A 22,365-nucleotide genomic window follows, 5' to 3' on the forward strand; every position below is an offset into this window, starting at 1 on the left:
TTATTGTAAACAATATCATGCCTCTCCTTCCATTTTGTCAGCCCTCTCACCTTAAACTCTTCATGTAGTTTTTCAGCAAAATCATTAGTTTTCTGAAGAAGATTGGTTCATTAAATGAGCTGGCTTGTTTGAATCAAACGAACAGAACTTCATCTACTGTTTGGCATTTCCCTTCACGTTTCCTTTTCTGGTTTCACTAATCACATTAGTGTTCAGTGTGTGATGTGATTTTAATAATTTTGATAAAGATGACTGTGGCACTCCTAATTTTACTGCTGCTTCCCTTTGGGACATATTGCTTGAGTTTAATTTGTGGTATGTTTCTGTAATTCGTAACTTATCTTTTACGCTCAAATTCACTCTCTTTCTGTTCACTGACATTTTTTTTTAGTAGTAAAATTTAAAACACAGTAAAAAAGATAAGCAGCAATCAATTACAAAGCACACTGCACAAATTGGAACTAACACGACAAGCACAAGTGAGATATGGAGTAAAGTTTAGGAAGTTTAGAGCAGATTCTGAAAATTTATTTACGGTGTGGTATGCTTTTTATACAATTGAAGGGGAAACACATTTCGCCATAATAACGTAAAAACACACAGAATTCCAGCTATCGGTATTATTACAAATCCAATAATATTGAGTTTACTACCCTTTTATAATGGATTGTACAAAACAAAAAACCCAATAAACCTAAAACAGCATATTGTTTTATGGTTGTTGATCTCCAGAAATACGCTTTAGAAAAATATCACAGTGGCTTTCAAAATTGATTCTTATAAATAAAGATGCAATTCTAATAAGTGATAAAAATGTAGTGCATTTTACTGTTGTTGTTATTTTGGTTTTTAGGAGCATTAGCATCTAAGGCCATATTGCTCCGGGGATATGCGGTGGTCATTCCCTGACCTTTCTGCATCCTCCGTATTTGGCGGTCACAGGCTCGAACACCGGTCTAATCAAGAAGCATGTGCTATGCACTGCTGCTCCTGCCCACCTGGCTATGGAGCTGCCAGCATTTTACTGATTTGAATTGGTGCTTTGAAAGTTGATTCTATGAAGCGGCTGATTCTAACAAGAATCAGCCACTTCATAGAATCAACTTTCAGATTTTATCAGAGCTTGCAGATTTAATTATTAAAAAGAACTTTGTATCCGGTGTGATAAAGGTTTGTATATTCACATAACTGATTTGTAATGATAACTTAATTTTAGTTAATACAGGAAAAATATGAATTGGCAAAATTAGAATTATGTTTTGTTATAACATGAAAGTTCAACACGATTTTGTTGTTATAACACGATTTTGTTATAACACGAAAGTTCAACTGTATACATATATACAGTTGAACTTGGTTATAACAAGCATCAAGGGACCAACAAAATTTCCTTGTTATAACCACTACTCTCTATATCAGTGATGAGTTAAATCTGCCTCCTATTTTTTTTTTAATTCTCAATAACATGATAAAAAAAATAGATTCAAAAAACAAAAGAAATATTAGAGAGAGAAAAATAATATTAGTATATACCTCATATTATTTGTATTAATATGCTTGTATTTGGTTTTTAAATCGATCCATCCAAACGTTGTTACATAAAAAATCATTGTGTCCAAATTGTTTAGTGCTTGAGCCTTCAAGATCAACCATCTATTGAAAATCCAGCACTTCTTTGTGTAATGAACCATTGAAGCAAGCAATGCTTCATCGATGTTTGTGACCTCACACTTTCTAATTTTATATATATATATTTTGTCGATTTTGTTCTTTTCCAGTGCTGATATGTAAACATGTTTATTCTTCCACAATGTTGATACTGTTGAAGAGAACAAAGAAAACTTTTTACACACTTCAACATTTTTTGCATCATGTTCTAACTCAGAACTTTCGACTTTTTTGCAAATCGAGAGACACTTTCTTTTGTTAGTAGATGTTTTTGAAGGAAGGGTTCGTTTCTAACTGATTTTACTTTAAAATGACAGTAAAGTGATCTGCATTCAAGGTTCTTAGATGTTCCATTTCCAAAATTTTTTGAAGTCCCCAAATTAAATTTATGATTCAGTGAATACAAGACAATTTGTAAATAGGATAATGTGACAAGTGGAACATCAATGCACTATTGTATAGCACCCATCTCCAAAAGGACAAGGTCATAAACCGGCTGCTAATCCAATGTGGGTTGTCATAAAAGCTAAGTCGCCTTTTTTATTTTTGTCAATTCCAAGAATTGGAATTTTTCAACTACCTGAGCAATTAAGAATGTTTACATAGTTACCAAAATTTCTACAGTATATCCGTATAGTACACTCGTTATAACAGTGAGCGATATATATATATTTTTTTATGAAAACCCCAAACATGAGAGGTATTAGAACCTATAGTACTTAGTACCGTGCTTGGGTTGGAGGTTGTTGGAGACTAATTTTCAGGAAATATGTGTGAAGGAAAGTTGTTCCAGAAAACGGCAGTTGAATGAATAAACGAGGAAGATGAAAAGTTGGTTCTGTGAGTTTGAAGTTGGACAGTAAATGGATGTTGGTTGGTGGCAGCACGTGTTTGGACTGTTTTGAAAGAGAGAGTGGGAATTATAGAAGCCAATTCAGAAGAACAGTGCCCATGGAAGTATCTGTAGAAAAGGCATGCAGCAGAAACAGTATGTCTCTGTTTCATGCTGCGTGTAAAGTCATGCAGCAGAGACTGAGAGTGGAGAGACTGTTAGAGATGAGTCATTAATTAATCTAACTGCCCTCTTCTGAATGGAATCTAGAAGTCTGAGAGAGGTTTTGGGGACACTGCCCCAGATGTGGGAACAATATTCCATGGTAGGGCAGATTTGCGATTTGTACAGAGTGAACAGCTGTTTGGAAGAAAAGTAACACCGTGAGCGAAAAGGAAAACCAAGTTTTTTAGATGCTGAGGAAGCAGAATTTGTCATGTGCTTGTGCCAAGAGAGATTAAAGTCAAGGTAATCCCCAAAAGGGATATATCATCTTGCGTAGAAATCGGAGTGTCACCAAAGATAAGCATAGGAGCAGAAGAATCCTTTTTACGAGATATAAGACAAGATTGAGTTTTAGAAAGATCGAAATCATCTGAGTTGTTTTTGCCTCAGTGGAGAATTACCTTGGAGATTATATGGGAATATGCATAAATTAAAATCATTATGGCTTTTTGCTCATTACAGCTGTGATTTTGTTATTTCCATGCTCGTTATAATCAAGTTTGACTGTACACACACACACACACAGTCGGACCTCTTTTTAACAAACTTCCATATAGTGAATTTTTTTTATTTCTCGTTAGTCATTACATTGAAAATAGTTTCCATATAATGAACTGATTTCGAGTGACCTGGTTATGCATTGTTTGCACTTCAGGCCTTTAGACAAAAGAGCTGATACTGTAGAAAGCAGGAATTCGGAATTAATCCCTTTAGATTTTAAGAGATAAAGGGATTACCTCTTAATAGTACAAATTAAGAGCTAAAACATTCCACAATTTAGTGGTACCCATAAAACCTATCGTAAAGATAAGGTGTTGGTGATAATACCAGGGCTGGTTTTGGGCTGTTAGCTGCCTGTATGCTAGAGATATTTGGCTGCCCTATCAATGCGGATCGCGAGTAGATTCATAACCTTACCCAACCCATAGGAGCCTACTAGTATGTTTTTATGACAGTTCCATATACACTGTGCTGCCACTTTATTGGGTACACCCCTGCTGTGCACAAATGGGGGGAAAGGAGTGATCTAATGGATTTCGAACATGGCATGGTGCAAGACGTGCCAGACAAAGTATCTCTGAAACGGCAGTTATCCTGAACTTTTCGTGCACCACAGTTTCAAAGGTGTATCGAGAATGGTGCAACAAACAGAAAACATCCTCTCAATGGCACTCCTGTGGAAGAAAATCGCTTGTTGATGAGAGAGAGAGGTCAGAGGAGGATGGCTAGAATTGTGCAAACAAACAGACGAGCTACAATGGCGCACATCACATCAGAATACAACCTTGGTGCGCAGAACAAAATATTGCAATGGACTATAGTTGCACTTTGTCGCGAATGGGCTACAACAGCCAACGGCCACATCGCGTACCTTTGTTATTAATGAAGAACAAGAGAGCACACCTCCTGTAAGCACAGCAACACCAGCACTGGACTATCAAGGATTGGAAAACAGTTGCTTAGTCTGATGAGTCGCAGTTCCTGGTGCATCATGTTGATGGAGGCTCAGAATTTGGTGAAATCAACATGAATCCATGGACCCGTCATGTCTGATGACTACTGTGCAAGGTGGTGGGGGCAGTGTTATGGTGTGGGGAATGTTTTCTTGGCACACGTTGGGTCCATTGATACCCATAGATTCACGTCTGAATGTCACATCGTTGCTGACCAAGGGCATCCGTTCATGCTGGCAGTTTATCCTCAGTCAGATGGTTACTTCCAGCAGGATAATGCGCCAGTTCACAAAGCCCAAAATGCTGTGGAATGGTTCCAGGAACATGACAATGACTTTTCTTTGCCTCAGTGGCCCGCTCAGTCACGGATCTCAATCCGGGAATGAGTGTAACCTTAAGTCTTATGATTAAGTTAAAGGACACACTTAAACTTAATCATAAGACATTAACACCAAAGTTTGTAAACTCCAAGCTTTTATGCTTTTGTTTATGTGGTTTAAAACAAGACACAATTGTAGAGGTTATGGAAGTCCCATTATTGAATCCTTCTCTGGTTCATAGGATGAACCCACCATCGCCTGTGCTTGTAGTTCTTAGTTTTCTGATGCAAAACACCTAAAATGTATGCTTTGCCGTTATTTATAATCATAAACTGCACAGCTACATCATACATCATCATGCAAACATAAATTTTTTGAAGTATGAAAGAAGAGCATGTTGTGTTTCCATGGTTACCAAATAAGTTTATGGTCATGTTTATGTTCCCATTGTGAATGTTGGTATGACTTCTTAATTTTACAGTAACGTTTGTTATGTTATTTTTATGTTTAATTTTCATTGTGAATGGGTCTTTAGAGAATACAATATTATTTATTAACAATGCCACATTTGCTGTTTCATCGCCGACCACTATATTAAAATAATATTAAATTACATTTTAATTTTTTCTTCAAAGTGCACTATCGGCCGCCCTAGGGATTTGGCTGCCTGCGTGCATGCATGCACTGCACATCTACCAGAACCAACCCTGGATATAACCACCTCTATTATGCCTCTAAGTTGTGTTGGTCAACTGCTATCTATCTGTCCACAGCCAATTGACAAAGATTAAAGCATATTCCCGACACGGACATTGGCTCTGGTCAATGTCCGTGTTTTCTGCTGTAAGTACCCTAGTAGAGAATTAGGAGAGGGTGATTTTCCTTTATCCCGGAAATTTCATCTGTTGTTACACAGAAATGAGTCATTCACACTTTCACTAAATTTCGCCTGTCTCTGTTTTACCTGGTTAGGTACAAGTGGTCCCCACAATTTTGTTTTAGCTGCTGTGCAAGTAACTGTACAATGTCTAAGAGGAAATTCCTGAGTGTAGTGTAAAAAATGGAAGTGGTTTAATAGTGTAGATTGGGGTGTTAAAAAAAAAGAAATAGATTTAAAATTTGGTATCCCAGCTAGTAGGGTGTCAACCATTCTGAAAAACCACGTTTACGTTCTCAAACTGTCAGAGGAAACAGGACCCCTTAGAAGCCTGCAAAATTATGCCTGTATGAAGATGTAGATGAAGCTGATTTTAAGTGGGTGAAGTTGATTCAAGACCAAAACATGCTGTTATCAGGGCCATTAATAAAAGAAAAGGCTATGGAGTATGCATCTTTTCTGAGGCATAAAACATTCCAAGCCAGTTCTGCTTGGCTGAACAAATTTAAAAAGTGGCATGGCTTATTGAAAAAGCTATTTTTTGTGAAAGTGGAATTGTAATTGAAGGCTATACCCATTGGAAAGAAACAGTTTTGAAAATAATTATGGAGGACTACAAGCCCAAAGACATATTCAACATTGATGAAACAGGTCTATTTTTTAAATGTTTGCCAAACAGTACACTGACTTTTAAAGGTGATAAGTGTTTAGGTGGCAAAAATAGTAAGGAGAGAATTAGTCTTGGTCGGTGCAAATATGGCTGGTAATGAAAAACTGAAGCATTTGGTAATAAGCAAAAGTAAACAACCCCGATGTTTCAAAGGAGTAAAGTTGTTAGATTTGGACTACAATTACAACAAAAAAAATGTTCCATGACAAGTAAAATTTTTTAACAGTGGATGTTAAATTTTGATAGAAAGATGACGAAAGAAAACAGAAAAATCGTGTTGCTTGTCAATAACTGCTCTGCCAACCTTCATTTGGTAGTTTCAAAACTTAAGAATTGATTTTCAACAGCTACATCCAGTACATAGAACCCAAATATCACAACCACATACCAATATATACAGATGGATCAAAACCAGAGTCATGTAGGAGCATCAACAGTATTCCCAGTTAAGCTTGTTAAGTGTGAAGCTTGTTTTCTTCCCTCTGAATACTTCGTCTAAACTGCAGTAAATGGACCAAGGCATTATCAAGAATTTTTAAAATGCAATCGATTCTGTTGTGGATTTACGGATGTCAGAGTTAGCGAAAGTGTGGAGTGAAGATGTGATGGAAACAACAATTAAGAATTGTTTCGCAAAAGCAGATTTTGCTAAAATGCCAATGAGATGAGAGGAAGAACTACAAAATATTGAGCAATCTTGGGAAGAACTTCAAGCAAGAGGTTTGATCAGTAAAGAAATTGTCCTTGATGAATTTTTAAATTTTTAGGAGTTGACAATGTTGTCACAGTAGCAGAATATCTGAGTGACTCCAACATTTTGTAGAGTAATCAAAGAATTAGCAACAATACTGACGATGCGTTTGATGAAAATGAGGGGAACAAAAACAATATTAAACCTTCCAAACATGAAATGTTGGCAGCATTTGAAACTTTGCATTGAGGCCTGCAGTGTGAAGAAAATATATTTGAGTGTTTAAACAAATGCAAACATTTCTATGAATGATGTAGTACAACAAAGAATAACCAAATACCATCTTTCACTACATTTCTGAATTTACAGTATTTTTCATTGTTGAAAAGGTCATATTTCTTTATAATGAAATTTCTGTTTAACGAATTTTTTCAAGCAAATGATCAGTTTCGTTATATAGAAGTCCAACTGTATATCGAAAACAACTTGCTTCATTGCCAGCATTGAAAGGTGGCTCCACAGGTTACAACATTAGGCATCTTCTTCTGAACAACCTGAAAACAACTCTGTTGTACTTAATGTTGATAATACTCCTGTTATGTTAGGGCTAAAAACTGAAGTAGCGAGGATATCGAAGAAGGAGATTCAGCATTTAGTGGTAATAGACTTCCCCAGGGTCTCACGTCTGGTGAGTATGGGCTTGGCACACCCAGGGTTCTGAGCTGGATATCATTATTCTTCCCTTTCTTGGTGATTCCTCTCTCTCTCTCTCTCTCTCTCTCTCTCTCTCTCTCTCTCTCTCTCTCTCTCTCTCTCTCAACTAATGCATGCCAATGAAGTAAAAATGATTTTGAAGTGCAGGTGTACATGGCTTTCTTTGATTAAATGTTTAACTAGACTGGTAGAACAGTGGCAACTACTTTTTCTGGCAAGGCTGTTTAAAGAAGAGGTTAGAAGTGCTAAAAAAAAGTCATGAAAACTTTTCAGAATTGCCAGATTGAAAAGTACAAGCAGTCACTAGTGAGTGAAACAAACTGACTCATGTGCTAATATAGGCCTTATAGGCCTAATGACTGTGATGAATACAATGTACAGAAATAAAGTGGGCCAGTAAATCAGAATGTCGTGATAGTATAAAACAGAGCTACAATGTTCAACACTTCGTACGTTGTATTTCAATACAGTAAACCCCCGCTGTTCGCGGTTTTGGGTATTCGTGGTCACTGATTTAATATAAAATGAAACCTAAAAAATGTGAATTTTAAAGCGGCATGAACATTTTCCGCCATAAAAAAATGTGGGCGTGGCTAAAATTATCTTTCCCGGTCAAAACAGCACTCAGTGGATGGGGGGGGGTGACAAAATCGCAAGCGTGGATGTTTCTCGCTAATCCTTGTTCAGTATGTGTTATGCGCTTGTCATGGAAGGTTTCGTCATTTGCTTTTAATTTATATGCTTATAAATTGAATAAATTTATAAATTGATATGCTTACAAAAGTGATAAATCTACCGTTTTGCAGTGTAAAACAGACTTTTTCGAGCATGTTAACGGAAGAAAGTGACTTTATTCTGGACAAGTTCTTTCTAACCCGTACAAAAATATGGCTACGAATAACAAGGGAAATGTGAAAAGATCAAAGAAGGCGATGACATTAGCGAATAAAATTTTGAGTTATTAGACAAAATTTCTAATGGTGAAAGTGTCTCCTCAGTGGCAAAACATTATAAAATCAATGAGTCAACGGTACGATCAATCAAGAAATCGGAAGGAAAAATCCGCCGTAGTGTCTGTGAAAATGCGCTAATTGCTTCAAAAATTTGCTCTGTAACTCGTGATGTTAAATTAGAAAAAATGGAAGAAGCTTTAAATCTGTGGATAGAAGACCGAACTCAAAATAAAATTCTGTTAAGTTCACTCATCATTCGTGAAAAGGCAAAACACCTTTATCAGCACTTTAGAGAAACTGGTGATAGCACTGGCAGGATAAGTTTTTTAGCTAGCAAAGACGCTGGTTTGAAATTTCTAATAAATATTACATTTAATATTAAATTGTTTCTTATTTTCATTTCGATGCCATATGCTTGCATTTCACTATGTACTGTCTATGTACATAGTCATATTATGAAGGTACATATAATACATACATAGACAAAATTTTAGACTAGTTTTTCTTATATATTTCATACTTTGGAACGGAACCCCTTTATTACTATGGGCGCCATAACTCAGTATTTGCGACATTTCTCAGGAACGTAACCCCCGCGAATAGCGAGGGTTTACTGTATTTGTTGAAGAGCAAGAGAAATTTACCTCAATATGGTATGTAAAATACTTCTGTATAACACACTCCAGAAATTAAAATGAATATAAAATTAACACAAAATGATTACAGTAATAAATTAAAAACAATTAAAAAATTAATTTAAAAATTTGTTACTTTTTAAATAAATTTTTAAAATGTTTTTAATTTATTACTGTAATCATTTTGCATTAATTTTATATTTATTTTAATTTCTGGATCGTGTCATATGGACATGTTCTATGTACCATATTTAGGTAAATTTTTCTTATTCTTCTACAAATCAGAATGTTGTATAATGGGGAATTTTAACTTTCCAGATATTTACTGGAACTTGTGGGTTGGTCGCTTACAGACTAGCAACAATTCTTTGGATTTATTGGATGATTGTTTTAAACAGCAGCAGCATGTTAGAGGGGCAAAAGAGGGAGTAATACTCTTTCTTGTTCTGATTATCAGCAGTGATTAATCACACATTAAGAATCTGCAAATAAAAGAACCACTTGGTGGCAGTGATCACAGTGTATTGATTTGGTATTTACTTGAAGATGTAACTACCATCAAGAGTAAAGGGAGAGGTTTTTGTAAAGTTAACTGCAGCGGTTTCAAACACCTTAAATTCTACACAACTGATGTTACTTTCAGCATACTCTAAATGGGAAGTGTTCAAGGAATTAATAATAGAAGCTATTAGACTTTTCATACCAACTAAGAAATACTCTTCAAGGTATAGGTCTAAATGATTGTCAGATGAACTGATAAAACTCTTGGCAGAGAAGAAAAATGTATGGGATGCATGTAAATTATTGGGTGACACAGAAGCCTGTGGTAGATACAAACTAGAATTGATAAACTGGAATTGATTCACAACGGAGATCAGGCAAGCAAAGGCAGATTACGAGAAATCTTTGGTGAAGGATGCAAAGAAAAACAGCAAAGACTTCTTTACTTATGTAAAATAGATGGGGATGCATTGCATTTCCTCTCATCACACCTTCAGAACCATACAATCATATTCCATAATTCTGACAAAAGCTATACTAAGCAAATATCTACAGGAGCACCACAAGAGGAAGTCCTCTCCAGCCTCCTCTTTACTGCCATTATCTCCCCTTTTATAATCCAGAGACCAGATATATTTTCTTATGCTGATGATTTAAAAATACTGGCCATCATCCAAACAAATGCAGACCCCAATATGATCACAGAGGAAATTAACAGTGTGCTCCTCACACTAGTAGACTACCTCAAACAATTTGGCCTTAATATCAACTCACCAAAGTCTGATTGCATGCTCTACTCCTTGAAGAAAGAGCCCACAACCATCTTGCCAAAGATTAATGCAGTATCCATACTTTCGGTTTCATATTATTTAGATTTGGGGGTGGTTTTTGACACAAAGCTGACATTTAACCATCGCATCTGAAAAATTCATCAGGCGAGCGATGCACCTGAAATGGAGAGCGAAGCAGCACCTTCATTACGTCTAAGACAATGTTACGGCAACAAAATATGTCAGGACTATCATATACCCCTTTCCGTAGCCAGGTGGGAGGGAGCAGTAGTGCGTAGCACATGCTTCTTGATTAGACCGGGGTTTGAGCCCGTCACCACCAAATACGGAGGATGCGGAAAGGTCAGAATGACCACCGCATATCCCCGGAGCAATATGGTATTAGTTGCTGATGGTCCTAAAAACCAAATAATAACAACAACAATATCATATACCCCACACCCCCCGCGCTACTTTATGCAGCCGAAATGTGGGCTGCATAAAGTAGCCCACATTTCGGCCACATTTGCATGGGCTATAATAACCTATCTGGGCAGCAGAGTACTGGCTCCTCAAGTGGGTAACCTACAAACACAGGATACCGCCCCAAGCCCATACAACTAAAATGGCCCTGGGAATTATCAAGCTGCCCTCGCTCATTGAATAAAGGAGACTGGTAATCACGATAAAAATGCTGACCAGGCTGATCACATCTCCTTTATTCTGGGATCTCTGCGACTGGAGGATTCCGCCTGCCCAGCTCCAAGCCACCCCCTGAAAATTTGCCCTTTTCATTCATGACTCCACTTATCAGATTGCTTCCTACCCTACCAGATACTTGGAAGAATCCAGGGCATCGATGCCAACTTGGAGAAATTTGCTGTTAACTGACACTATAGGAAGAGGATTCTGGATCTCACACATCCCATGCCCTCCAATCAATCAGCATAGACAGAGGGCATCCTCAAAGCAATCTAGTGACATGCGAATTCACCCCAGGTTCCCTCTGGTAAGGCGCCTCCATAGCCAGGTGGGAAGGAGCAGCAGTGCGTAGCACACGCTTCTTGATTAGACTGGGGTTCGAGCCCGTCACCACCAAATACTGAGGATGCGGAAAGGTCAGGGAATGACCATTGCATATCCCGGAGCAATTTGGCCTTAGTTGCTAATGCTCCTAAAAACCAAATAAACAACAACCCTCTAGTAAGGAATAGTTAACGACTGTCCAGACAATCTGCAAAATGAAAAGCCTTCTCTTCATCACATTCAAGCCAACGTGCTCTGCCCTCGCCACTTTAATGCTCTGATTAATTACTGACCATACTGGGAAAGGAGCCAGCGGTGTGTGCAACAACTGCCTCTGTTCATGCTGTTCTCTCCCAAGAGCTGTGAAGACGAAAATCAGGACTTTCAAGTGTCATTTTGTTAATTTAATCTAAATGTTACCTTACACCAGGGCGCCTCCGTAGCCAGGTGGGAAGGAGCAGCGGTGGGTAGCACACGCTTCTTGGTTAGACTGGGGTTCGAGCCCGTCACCACCAAATACGGAGGAAGCGGAAAGGTCAGGGAATGACCACCGCATATTCCCGGAGCAATATGGCCTTAGTTGCTAATGCTCCTAAAAACCAAATAACAAACAAACCTTACACCAGATTTATTTAATGTAATTTCATTTAATGTAATTTTTATGTAGCCTAATGCCATTATGGAAGTCTTTGTATCGTCTTATTAATGTCCTATGTCACTTGATGTTATTTCATTTAATTTGTTTATGTCCTATATCACTTAATGGCAGTTTTTATTTCTGTAATATATCTGCTTGTTATTGTCTATATCATCCTTGTTATCATCTCTATAAGTGTTAACCCCTGGCCTTTTGGCAGTGAAGGGACATTGCAACACGATCCAATCATGTAACTGTCACAATTGAAGGTGGTGAAATAAAAGATTCTCTCTCTCTCTCTCTCTCTCTCTCTCTCCCTCCCTCCCTCCCTCTCTAAACACTTGAAGGAAGGGGATGAATCAAATTGGTCCACTCGATATCGATGGTTTGACTGTTGATGATCCTGCTGAGGTTGCTGACAAACTGAATGAGTATTTTGCATTTACATTCACACATCCGAATTGCCTTCATCAGTGATATTGATGAAGGCATATCAGGTTTAATGTCCAAGTTTACAGATGATACAGAGGTTGGCAGTGTGGTTAATGACAGCAGTGATGGTATGTTACTGCAACAGGATCTAGAAAAATTAAGCAAATGGCTGTGAAATGCAATTGAAGTCGAATGTCGAAAAATGCAAAGTACTGCATATGGGTAGCAGTGACCCCAGAGTAATGTACCAACTGTGTGGTACTACACTCACGGTAGTGGAAGATGAAAAAGACCTGAGGGTAATTATGCAGTCAGATATGAAATAACATATCTGGTTCTTGGTATGGGATGACCACACTGATCACAGGAAACAAAAAGATGTTTAGATGTATATTTTGAATGAAATTTTTTTTGATAAACCTGAAGGAGAGTTTTTAATTTGTGATATTTCTTATCTTGTTTTACTTGTAGCAAAGATTATTATTCTATTCTGCACAGACGTTAAACAGTGTTAATAAATCTGATTATTATTAGTATTATTTCATTTCATTTACATTTCTTTCACTTCATTGTTGCAATGGAAAAACTAAGGACTTATTTGGAAGCAACAGTTTGAATTTCAGAAATGCAGATAAATGGAACATTTCTGAAAATTTATTACATAGTGTTGATAAATGCAGAGAGAGAGAGAGAGAGAGAGTTTTTTCAGCTTTCAGTAATTTAATGAAAGATTGTATTTTTGTTGTGCCTAGGTAACAGAACAATTGGAATCTGAGAACAAGAGTCTATTTTTGTGTCTGGAAGGGATATTTTTATGCCACATAAAAATTGCTACCAAATGCAACAAGTGATACTTGAGAAATGCCAACTGCTACCTGCAACCAAGTAATTAAAATGAACAAATTAGAGTATTGAATCAATACAATGGAAAGGCCAATTTAATAAGAGCCAGTACTGAACTAGGGAAGCTAATCTGATGTAGAATCCTGAAAAGATCAGGCACAACTGTTATTGAAATGATGAAACTGCCCCATTCATCAGCCCATAAACAAATACTGACACATAAGAGAAAAATAACACCAAAGAAAGAATTTTTTGAGAACTTCGGTAACAATTTGGTCATGGGAGCATCTCTTCACTGAAAATTCCCAAACATTTGTGGAATTATTATTAGCCATCTGACTGTGGATGTCCAGATGCAAACAGTAAAGCAGATTAAACATACTTAAACACTTAAAGGGCTGCATGGGGTTTTCTCCCCAAATATCAGAGAAATACACTAAATTAACAAGCTGAATAAGAATATGCTTAGCTACCAACTTTCCAGATTTATGATGAGTATTCTTTTGTACTGAATTTAACACTTTCTTCCTCTTACTGTCTTAATATAGTTGGGTACAAAGAGTTTGGCTTTTTCCATCTTGCATCTTTCTTTCCCCAAAACATATTAAAACTACTTTAAAATTGGATTAAAAAAAAAAAAAAAAAAAAAAATCTGCAAATTTATATTTATACTAGTTAACATCTTTTTCAGTAAGATACAACATAAGGTTTCAAAAGACATATGCAGCATTTTCTATGCATTGTAAGATTGAAGAAAGGTAACACTTTGGCCTTGTGTACTGTGTGTAGATGCAATTTTTTTTAATTTGAACTAATGGGAAATGTGATGTAATCAGGCATTTGCAAATGTATCAGCATAAAAACCACATGTAGTACATAGAAAGAAATGCAAAAATAAAAGTAGCATTTCATGGCGACAAGCCCTCATGGGTAGTACATTCGGTATAATCACTGTCTTCACACCAGGTGTTATAGTCAGGGAGTCAAATCCTGTCAATGATAGCAATTTTTGAGTTTTTTTCAGAACATGGCTGGTTAATTGCAAGGGCTGCATGGGGTTTTCTCAAACCTGTTTGCTGGATGGAAAGCTATAAACACTGGCTTTTCATTTAGAAACCAGGCAAATCAAGCACAGAAAGCACAATTTATACAGGCACTCCCTGACTTATATAAGGGTTACGTTCCACAGAACTCTACGTAAGTCATAATTTTACATACGTCAGAATTTCCCTAAATGTTTATGCAGCACTCAAATTTGATTCTAACAAAAAAAATAAACGTTCGATGAACATGTAAGTAGAATTATTTATTAAATTTTTTTTATCTTATGTGCAGGAAAAATTACAAGTGTACAAAATTCCAAAATTATAAAATTACAAAAAAGAGATAGGAAACAGGCATAACATTAGCAAGTTTTACCTTTCGGTCATCATTGCCATAATTAACACTCCAGCTGATAAGCACAGTGCTGTGGAAGTTAAGGGCTTGGAGATTTATAAGGGGTTTTTCCAACACATCACAGAATTTCTCTGCAGCTGCAGAATCGGCACTGGTGATTTCACCACATACTTTAATGTTTTGGAAACCAGTGCGATGCTTGAACCTATAAAACCACTGTTGCTTACCACAAACTTGGCTTGGGGTCTGCCATACTTATCCTTAATATCTTCATAAATACTTCTTGCTTTTGCTTGAATGGCCATTGGACTCAGTGACACTTGCTTCTGAATCTGATTTTCCATCCATATTATTAATAGCTTTTCAGGTGCTCTATCCTTCGGTATAGCCCCTGAATGCTGTTTTGTGATCACTGTTGATCTTAAATGCATCGATCCTTTAACATGTTCTTTTATACGTGCACGCACTGTCCTTTGAAATAGTATTCACTGCTGAAGCAGCGAGACTTAATTCCACACAGATGACAAACTTTGCCCTGCTTCGTACTTCTTAATTAATCATCTTCATTTCTAAATTAATTTTGTTTAATTTCCTAGCACTGCCAGCACTTGCTCTTTCTGTTGGGCCCTTTCCCTTCACTAAAGTAAATAGGAATGAAGAGAAGATTCTGAAAATTTATTTGTTTGTTTATACGATCAAAGATTTCAGTGAAGGTGGAGCTCATTTCACCATAATACCATAACGTAAAAACTCACAGAATTCCAGTTATCGGGATTATTACAAATGCAATAAGATCGAGTTTACTACCCGTTTATAATAGATTGTGCTAACAGAAATGCCCAATAAACTGAAAAGTGCAAATTATTTTTGTTTTTTTATGGTAGTGACCTCCAGAAATGTGTTTTAGAAAATATCACAAAGGCATTTAAAATTGATTCTTATAATGGAACATATGATAATGATAAAAGTGTAGTGCAATTTCCATTATAAAAATGACTTTTAGAGAGATAAATCGCTTATTTATATAGTAAAAATTTCAGCCTTTGAGGTCTTGAAACAAATTAGCAAAAAAAAAACCAATTTGTTATTGGGTTCACATTACGATATTTTCACGATACCTCCATTTATTCCTACGGGATGAAAAATGCATTTCTACGATTTTTTGCACCAGCTGGCAACAACTTGCGTAAAGTCGAATTTCTGTAAGTCGTGTATTACGTAAGCTGGGGAATAGCTGTAGATATAATATATTGAGACCTTATAGTTTTTTGTTGGTTTGGCACTTGACACAGTAATGAATGTGTCGTGCATAGTGAAGCAAGTAATCGAATGTTTGTATTCAATTATTGATATCCAAAAAGAAAAAAAAAAAAAAGGAAATGACAGTGAACAGAATTCAAATGATGTTATCAAAACTAAAGCATAAGAGGATAGCAAAACTAAAGTATTAAAAAATCACATTCATATAGTGTTACATTTTTCAGATTTTACAGTGCATGGTAATGTGTATCTCTCCTTCTCCGTATATGTGCTTCTTCTTTCCCCCCCCACCCATCACATCAACCATATCTCTGATACCTTTCTATTTGATTATCAAACATTCATAATCAATTATGCCTGTCACTAGGTGTATATGTGATGTTTATTTATATCTTTTGTCGTAGAACATAATCTTCCTCCGAGTTGTGCTGCTCATTCAGGAGCATTGTTCAGAAATATGTTTCATGATAATGGGTAATTTTTAATTGCTACAGATGCAGTAAACCCATTGTAATGACTTTCATAATAATAATAAAAAAAAAAAACATCAAATCAAAAGCAGTTTGCTCTGAGTGCCAGTATTGGAAGTTTACTCTACTGACTACAATTAGGCATCTTCAGAACAGCTGAAATCATGTGAGATTCCATTAATAAAACTTTCTAGAACTAAGTTTTGATAATGCTCCTCTTATTAGTAGGCTAGAAAACTGGAGTAGCAATGTTATTTGAGCAAGGAGATTGAGCATTTGATGGTAATGGGCTGTCTTTGTTATCTTATTAATTTGTCTGCTGAAAAGGGGTAGCATTCCATCTTGTGAATGAATGAATATTTGATGGAATTTACTACTATCCAGAAAAGTTTTAAAAGGAAAAATAGATTTAAACAATTTCAGTTAATGCATGCTGCTAAAGTAAAAAATATTTTGAAATGTGTACATGTCGGCTGGTTGTGGTTAAATGTGCAACCAGACTGGCAAGCTTTGAAAAGTCTACTGAAAGAAGAGGTCAAAGTGACGACAGAAGCCATTTGGTAACTGAAAATGATTCATGATCACTTTTCAGAGTTACCAAATTAAAAATTACAACAGGAGGTCATCATTCAGTGGCACTGACTTGTGTTCAAATCTGGCTCATGATACAGAAAATTTGAAAGAAAATAAATTAATGAACTCCTCAAGAAAAAGAATGTCTGAATTGCAGACTGCAGTGAAAGAAATCATAAATAGGCCTAGGAAGCAGATAATTCTAGGCACGTTATCGTTACTCATGCAGAAAGTCTGATCATGTTCTTTTCTTCTGGCTTTAACAAAGCAGTATGCTTGTTTCTTTTAAATGTTATGCTAACATTTGAAAATCGAAACATATCCAACGTACTTCGTACCGAGGTTATTATTCCTAGATGTGTTGAAGAATGTTATGTGCAAATTTATTATTCCGACAGTTTTTAAACCTTACACTTGCATTTTGGAAGTAAATTATCATAACTGAATAAATGAAAAGAATGATTCTAACTTAGTGAGAGGTAGTTCTTCTGCCTCGATCATAGAGTTTAAAACAGGAAGAGAAAAATTTTTCTTTCATTTGATGAGGAAGTAATTTAATGCATGTGAGAAGTGCATTCTGTAGTGTGAAAATTGCCATTGAAAAATAATGTTTGCTGAAGTAGCACAAATTTCATCAATTAACATTGCCTCATTTTCAAATTTGAAATTTTTAGTGGACAAGTTTCCAGTACTTCTTGGCATCATTAAAGATAAAGAAATAATTGGGGGGGGGGTTAGTTGTTCTGCAGGATCAGTTCGGTCAGTTTCAGTGTGAAACCTGCGAAACACTGTTATTAAAGAAGAAATGATTGATACAAAATGGTATTTGATTAGGTAACTGACAATTGCACAAGGAAGCTTGAATTATAGCAAATTATCCCAAGTCATGTTTGACACTAACAATTCCTCATAGCAATGTTGGGTGTGAGAGAATATGCAGCCGGTTGGGCAAAACTAATAGTAAGTTTAGGTCTTCTCTTTCTGGTGAAACTTTGGATACACTCTTGACACTTGAGTTTGGACAGCAGAGCTGTTGTTTTGGCTTCTTCAGAAGAAGGTTTTGCCTTCTTTCTGAAGAAGTAAATTCTGTAACAGTATATTTTTTGCAGCAGTCAAAGGATGCCAAACAGAAATCTGCAGATAAAAAAATCCTATGTAAGCTGATGCTTGAAAGTATACTGTACTGGCAAATAGGCTGTCTGTATATACGCCGGTGTTCAAAGAAAGTGCATCACCTAGGAATTCCACATTTCTAACCCTTTTTTGCGATGGTATGTTACATTAATGACTAGCATCGCAAATAGAAATATAAACAAAAGATATATATTAATAATTAAGGCAAAAAAAAGCTAAATAATATTTGACAGGTGCTCTCAAAATATTCCAAAATGAGCATTTGCAACCTTTATACAACAGTTTTGGTAAACACGACAATTATGGCTAAAATGTTATCAGAAATCCTCAGTTTGCTTCAGTTTATCATTTTAAATGGAAAACAAAATGAAATGTTCACCAGGTGCAAACTAATATTCAGTTGAACTGCCTGTGGCCCTGATGACAGCAGTACACCATCGATGCATCGACAAGATCAATTTCTGAAGATAATCGACTGATAGTTCGTGGTTCCAAACATGAATTATGGCTTCCTGAAGTTCTCGAAGGATCTTTGGTTTCTTTCTGGCAACTGCAGATTCCACACGATGCCAACAGTTCTCTATAGGATTCAGGTCCAGGCTGTTTCCTGGCCATCTAAGAATTGTAATGGACCGTTCTTCCAACCACTTTTTCACCTGTAACAAATGTAAACACATTATTGTCGAACCTCTAATGCAGAAATGAAGCTAAAGTAATTACAGAAGTGCCTACTTACACTTTTCGCCCAATGACAAGGAGCAGAGTCGTCCTGAAAGACGCAGTTACTTTGCAGGTTGAAATGGTCTCTAATAGTTCGCAGCAATTTGCCTTCCAGTATAGCCAGGTATCCATTGTTATTTACTGAACCTTTTATACACTGCAGCTGACCTACTCCGCGATATAAAATGCACACTCGTATCATTTGGCTGGTAGGGAATTTCACTGTAGACACCATACAGTCTGGATGGTATTCTTCACCACATCTACGGCAAATCGTTTGTCTCCCATCAGAGCCATGCAGGTTGAATTTCTTCTCATCTGAGAAAATAACTGACTTCCATTGCTCGTGGGTTCATTTGACATGCTCCTTACACCAAATTAATTGGGCCTTTTTCATTTTTTGTGTGAGGATTGGCTTTTTCTTAGGACAATGGGCTTCAAGTCCATTTTGGAAGAGGAATCTTCTGACTGTTACTGCACTTGCTACCACTCCTGTATGTTCTTCCCATTCTCTTTTCAGCTCAGACGAAGAAGCTTTACGGTTTATAAGGCATAAGCGCTTCAAAACGCGGTCCTGTTTTGGCATAGAGACTCGTTTGTGTCCGGTTCCTTTTTTTCCTATCAGCCAAACCAGTATTCTTGAGTTTGGAAAGAAATCTACTCACTGTCGACTGATTACAAAACACTCTATAAGCAATATGACGGGAAGAACATCCTTCCTCACATAAAGCAACAGTAGCACTCTTCCTTCATGGTGTCAACTGCACGTAACTCTCCATCCTGACACAAGCAGGGAATGACTGCAATCTTGCAGAGCATGCTTATAGAACTGAAAGTAATAGCTGATGCAATATTACATCATTACCCACGCATGTAAATCTTATGTGATGCAATCTGTAAGAAATATTGCCATATACTTACGTTATTCGGACGACAATTACAATTTTAAGGGGTGATGCACTTTCTTCGAACACCAGTGTATGTGTCTGTCCTGTCAGTGAAATTTAATTTCTAGTGCAGCGTGGACTTTAAATAAAATGTTATTTTTTTGCCCATGTTGGCACAAAAATCTCCTGTTTCCTCCTGATTACAGCTACCTGATATCCAGTTTTTTTAATGTCAAAGTTGGCATCTATGAATATGGAGTGGGGATTGTTGATAAACAAAGAACACAGTTCTTCAGTAACCATGTGAGACACTTTCTACAAGTTTTTTGTATGTGGAGATTGGAATCTTGCTCCACTTTTTCTATATGGCTGTGACTAGTTCTTTGCTCAAACTAGGACATCTTGCTCTCTGTTCCAAAATATCCCAACGTTGTTCAGTTGGATTCAGATCTGTGATTTGGATTTGAAGTGTCAAGTTCATCATATTATTTTCCTCAAACCACTTGTATTGATTGTGCTTTGTGACACAGATCGTTGTTGTTCTGATACAAATATAGTCCTCTATGTGGAATTGCCACAATGCAGGTAAGTGGCATTGCCATCATGCTACCACCACCGAACTGCATTGTTGGTGCAATGTAATCTAGATTAAACTATCCTTATGGCATATGCCAACACCCAGGTGCATATCTCGCTCTCTCTCTCACATATGCCTGGACTGGATTCACATTCCTACATCACATTATGTTACTACTGTAATGTCCATCACTTCCATTCTCTCCACCAGGATAGACAGTGATGCACATTTCTGGGAGATTGTTTCAGCTTACAAGTATCTGTGCAGCCATAAAATCAGTTATTTTATTGTAAAATAGATATATATAGCCTAATTAGTAGTACATGCACATAATGCATATCTAGATTAATACCATTTCATAACCCTTAATGTAATTCTTATAGGATATGATATTGCAGTTCTACACATAATACCTGTATTTCTTTTGTATACATTCACTTTCTGTGCTGTCTCTTACATTATTAATATAAATTGTGTTTGTAATATCTTTTTAATAGATTGATATAATTTGTAATTGCAATAAAGAGTGAAATATATAATTTTTTTTCCCCTATGTGATATTATGTTTGACATATTATATGGTAGATAATTTATGCACATTACTGTTTCAAATAGAGCCTATTTATTTTCCAGCAGGCAGTTCTTCCAGATGACGACGATGATGAAGGTGATGAAGATTTCGGTATAATTACAGTTGTAAACATTACAAAACAGGTTAATTTTCAAAATTGTTACTTTATTTCACTTTGAATATATAAAAAAAAATGCTCTTTATAATTTGTATTATCTTGTGGTATAGAAATGATTCTAATGCACTAATTTATATGGCATATGGCAGTAATCCTTCATTTATAAACTCATTCCACACCCCGCCATGCAGATATTCAATTTTTGCTGCACATGCATTTTATACAAATAATTCCATTGGCCTTGCTTTTCTGCATTAGCATCTATAATTGCACTTCTTCATTCCAAACAAGTCTGGATGCATTCATCAGCTAGTCACTATTCATCTACCCATTGTTCCATATCAAAACCAGTCTAACCTATCCTCTTTCTCTTTTATACCTTCTGCTTCTGTTATATGGAACAACCTTTGTGTTTTCTTAAAGTTATAAGCTACAGAAATTTAAGTCCAACACCAACAAGTATCTTCTGCCTTCTCAAACTGTATGGGATCATATTAATTGTTCTTAAGACAGGTCGTTGTATGAGGTGTTACCCAAAAGTTCCCAAAATGTATTTATAAAATAAATTAAACTCACCCTGGGTCTTATTTGCCACCGTCACCTTTGAAGTAGTCTCCTTGAGAGCGTAAACACTGATCCCAGAGCTTCTCCCATGATTTGAATGCATCCTGAAAGTCCTCCATCATAGTGTTCAACACTATGATGGAGGACTGCAATTCATTTTGAATCTTCTCTATGCTGTCAAATCTCTGACCCTTCAGCTCAATTTTAATTCTTGGGAAGAAGGTGTCGTCGCAGGGGGGCTAAGTCTGGCGATTTAAGGGGGGGGTGATTGTCATGTTGTTGGATGCCAAAAACTGCGCTACTACAGCGAGAGATGTGTGGGCTGGCACATTGTCATGACAAAGGACCCAGTTCTTTGTGTGCCACTTCTTTGGATGTTTCCTCCTGATGACTTCCCTTAACTGCCTCAGGACATTGCAGTCTACTGCAACTTTGCTTTGATGGTCTCGCCAGGAGGAACAAATTCCTTATGAATAATCCCATCGATGTCCAAAAAACAGATCAGCATGGACTTCACATTGCTCCTCACTTGTTGGACTTCCTTTGGTTTGGGCGAAGATGGGCTCTTCCACTGGGATGAGTGTTGCTTGGTTTCTGGGTCATACCCAACTCTCATCGCCGGTGATGATTGTAGAAAAGAAGTTTTTAATCACTCCTGGCCCGTTCTTGAAGATCTCTGCTAACTTCCATGTAATGCTGCTTTTGGTCTTCACTCAGTAACCGTGGCACAAACTTGGCTGCAATCCCTCTCATGTTCAATTCATCTGACAAAATCCACTGACATGTGCTGTACAATAGTCCTACAATGCCACAAATGTCGTGGATGGTCTGCCTGCGGTCTCCAT

At 36.7% G+C, this 22,365-nt stretch overlaps 1 protein-coding gene across 2 annotated transcripts in view; it reads left to right on the forward strand.

The window, feature by feature from the left end:
* Positions 1-22,365, forward strand: part of LOC150083302 (protein BCCIP homolog) — a 161,201-nt gene that overhangs the window by 67,778 nt on the left and 71,058 nt on the right. For both annotated transcript variants that reach the window (XM_090377162.1, XM_090377163.1), the window contains exon 5: positions 20,901-20,981. In XM_090377162.1, coding sequence (XP_090233288.1) covers positions 20,901-20,981 — 81 coding nt within the window. The remainder of the gene's footprint in view (positions 1-20,900; positions 20,982-22,365) is intronic.

The sequence above is a fragment of the Mastigoproctus giganteus genome, chromosome 7 (genome assembly GCF_048544385.1).
Source record: "Mastigoproctus giganteus isolate SK-2022 chromosome 7, ASM4854438v1, whole genome shotgun sequence".
In the NCBI taxonomy this organism is placed as follows: Eukaryota; Metazoa; Arthropoda; class Arachnida; order Uropygi; family Thelyphonidae; genus Mastigoproctus; species Mastigoproctus giganteus.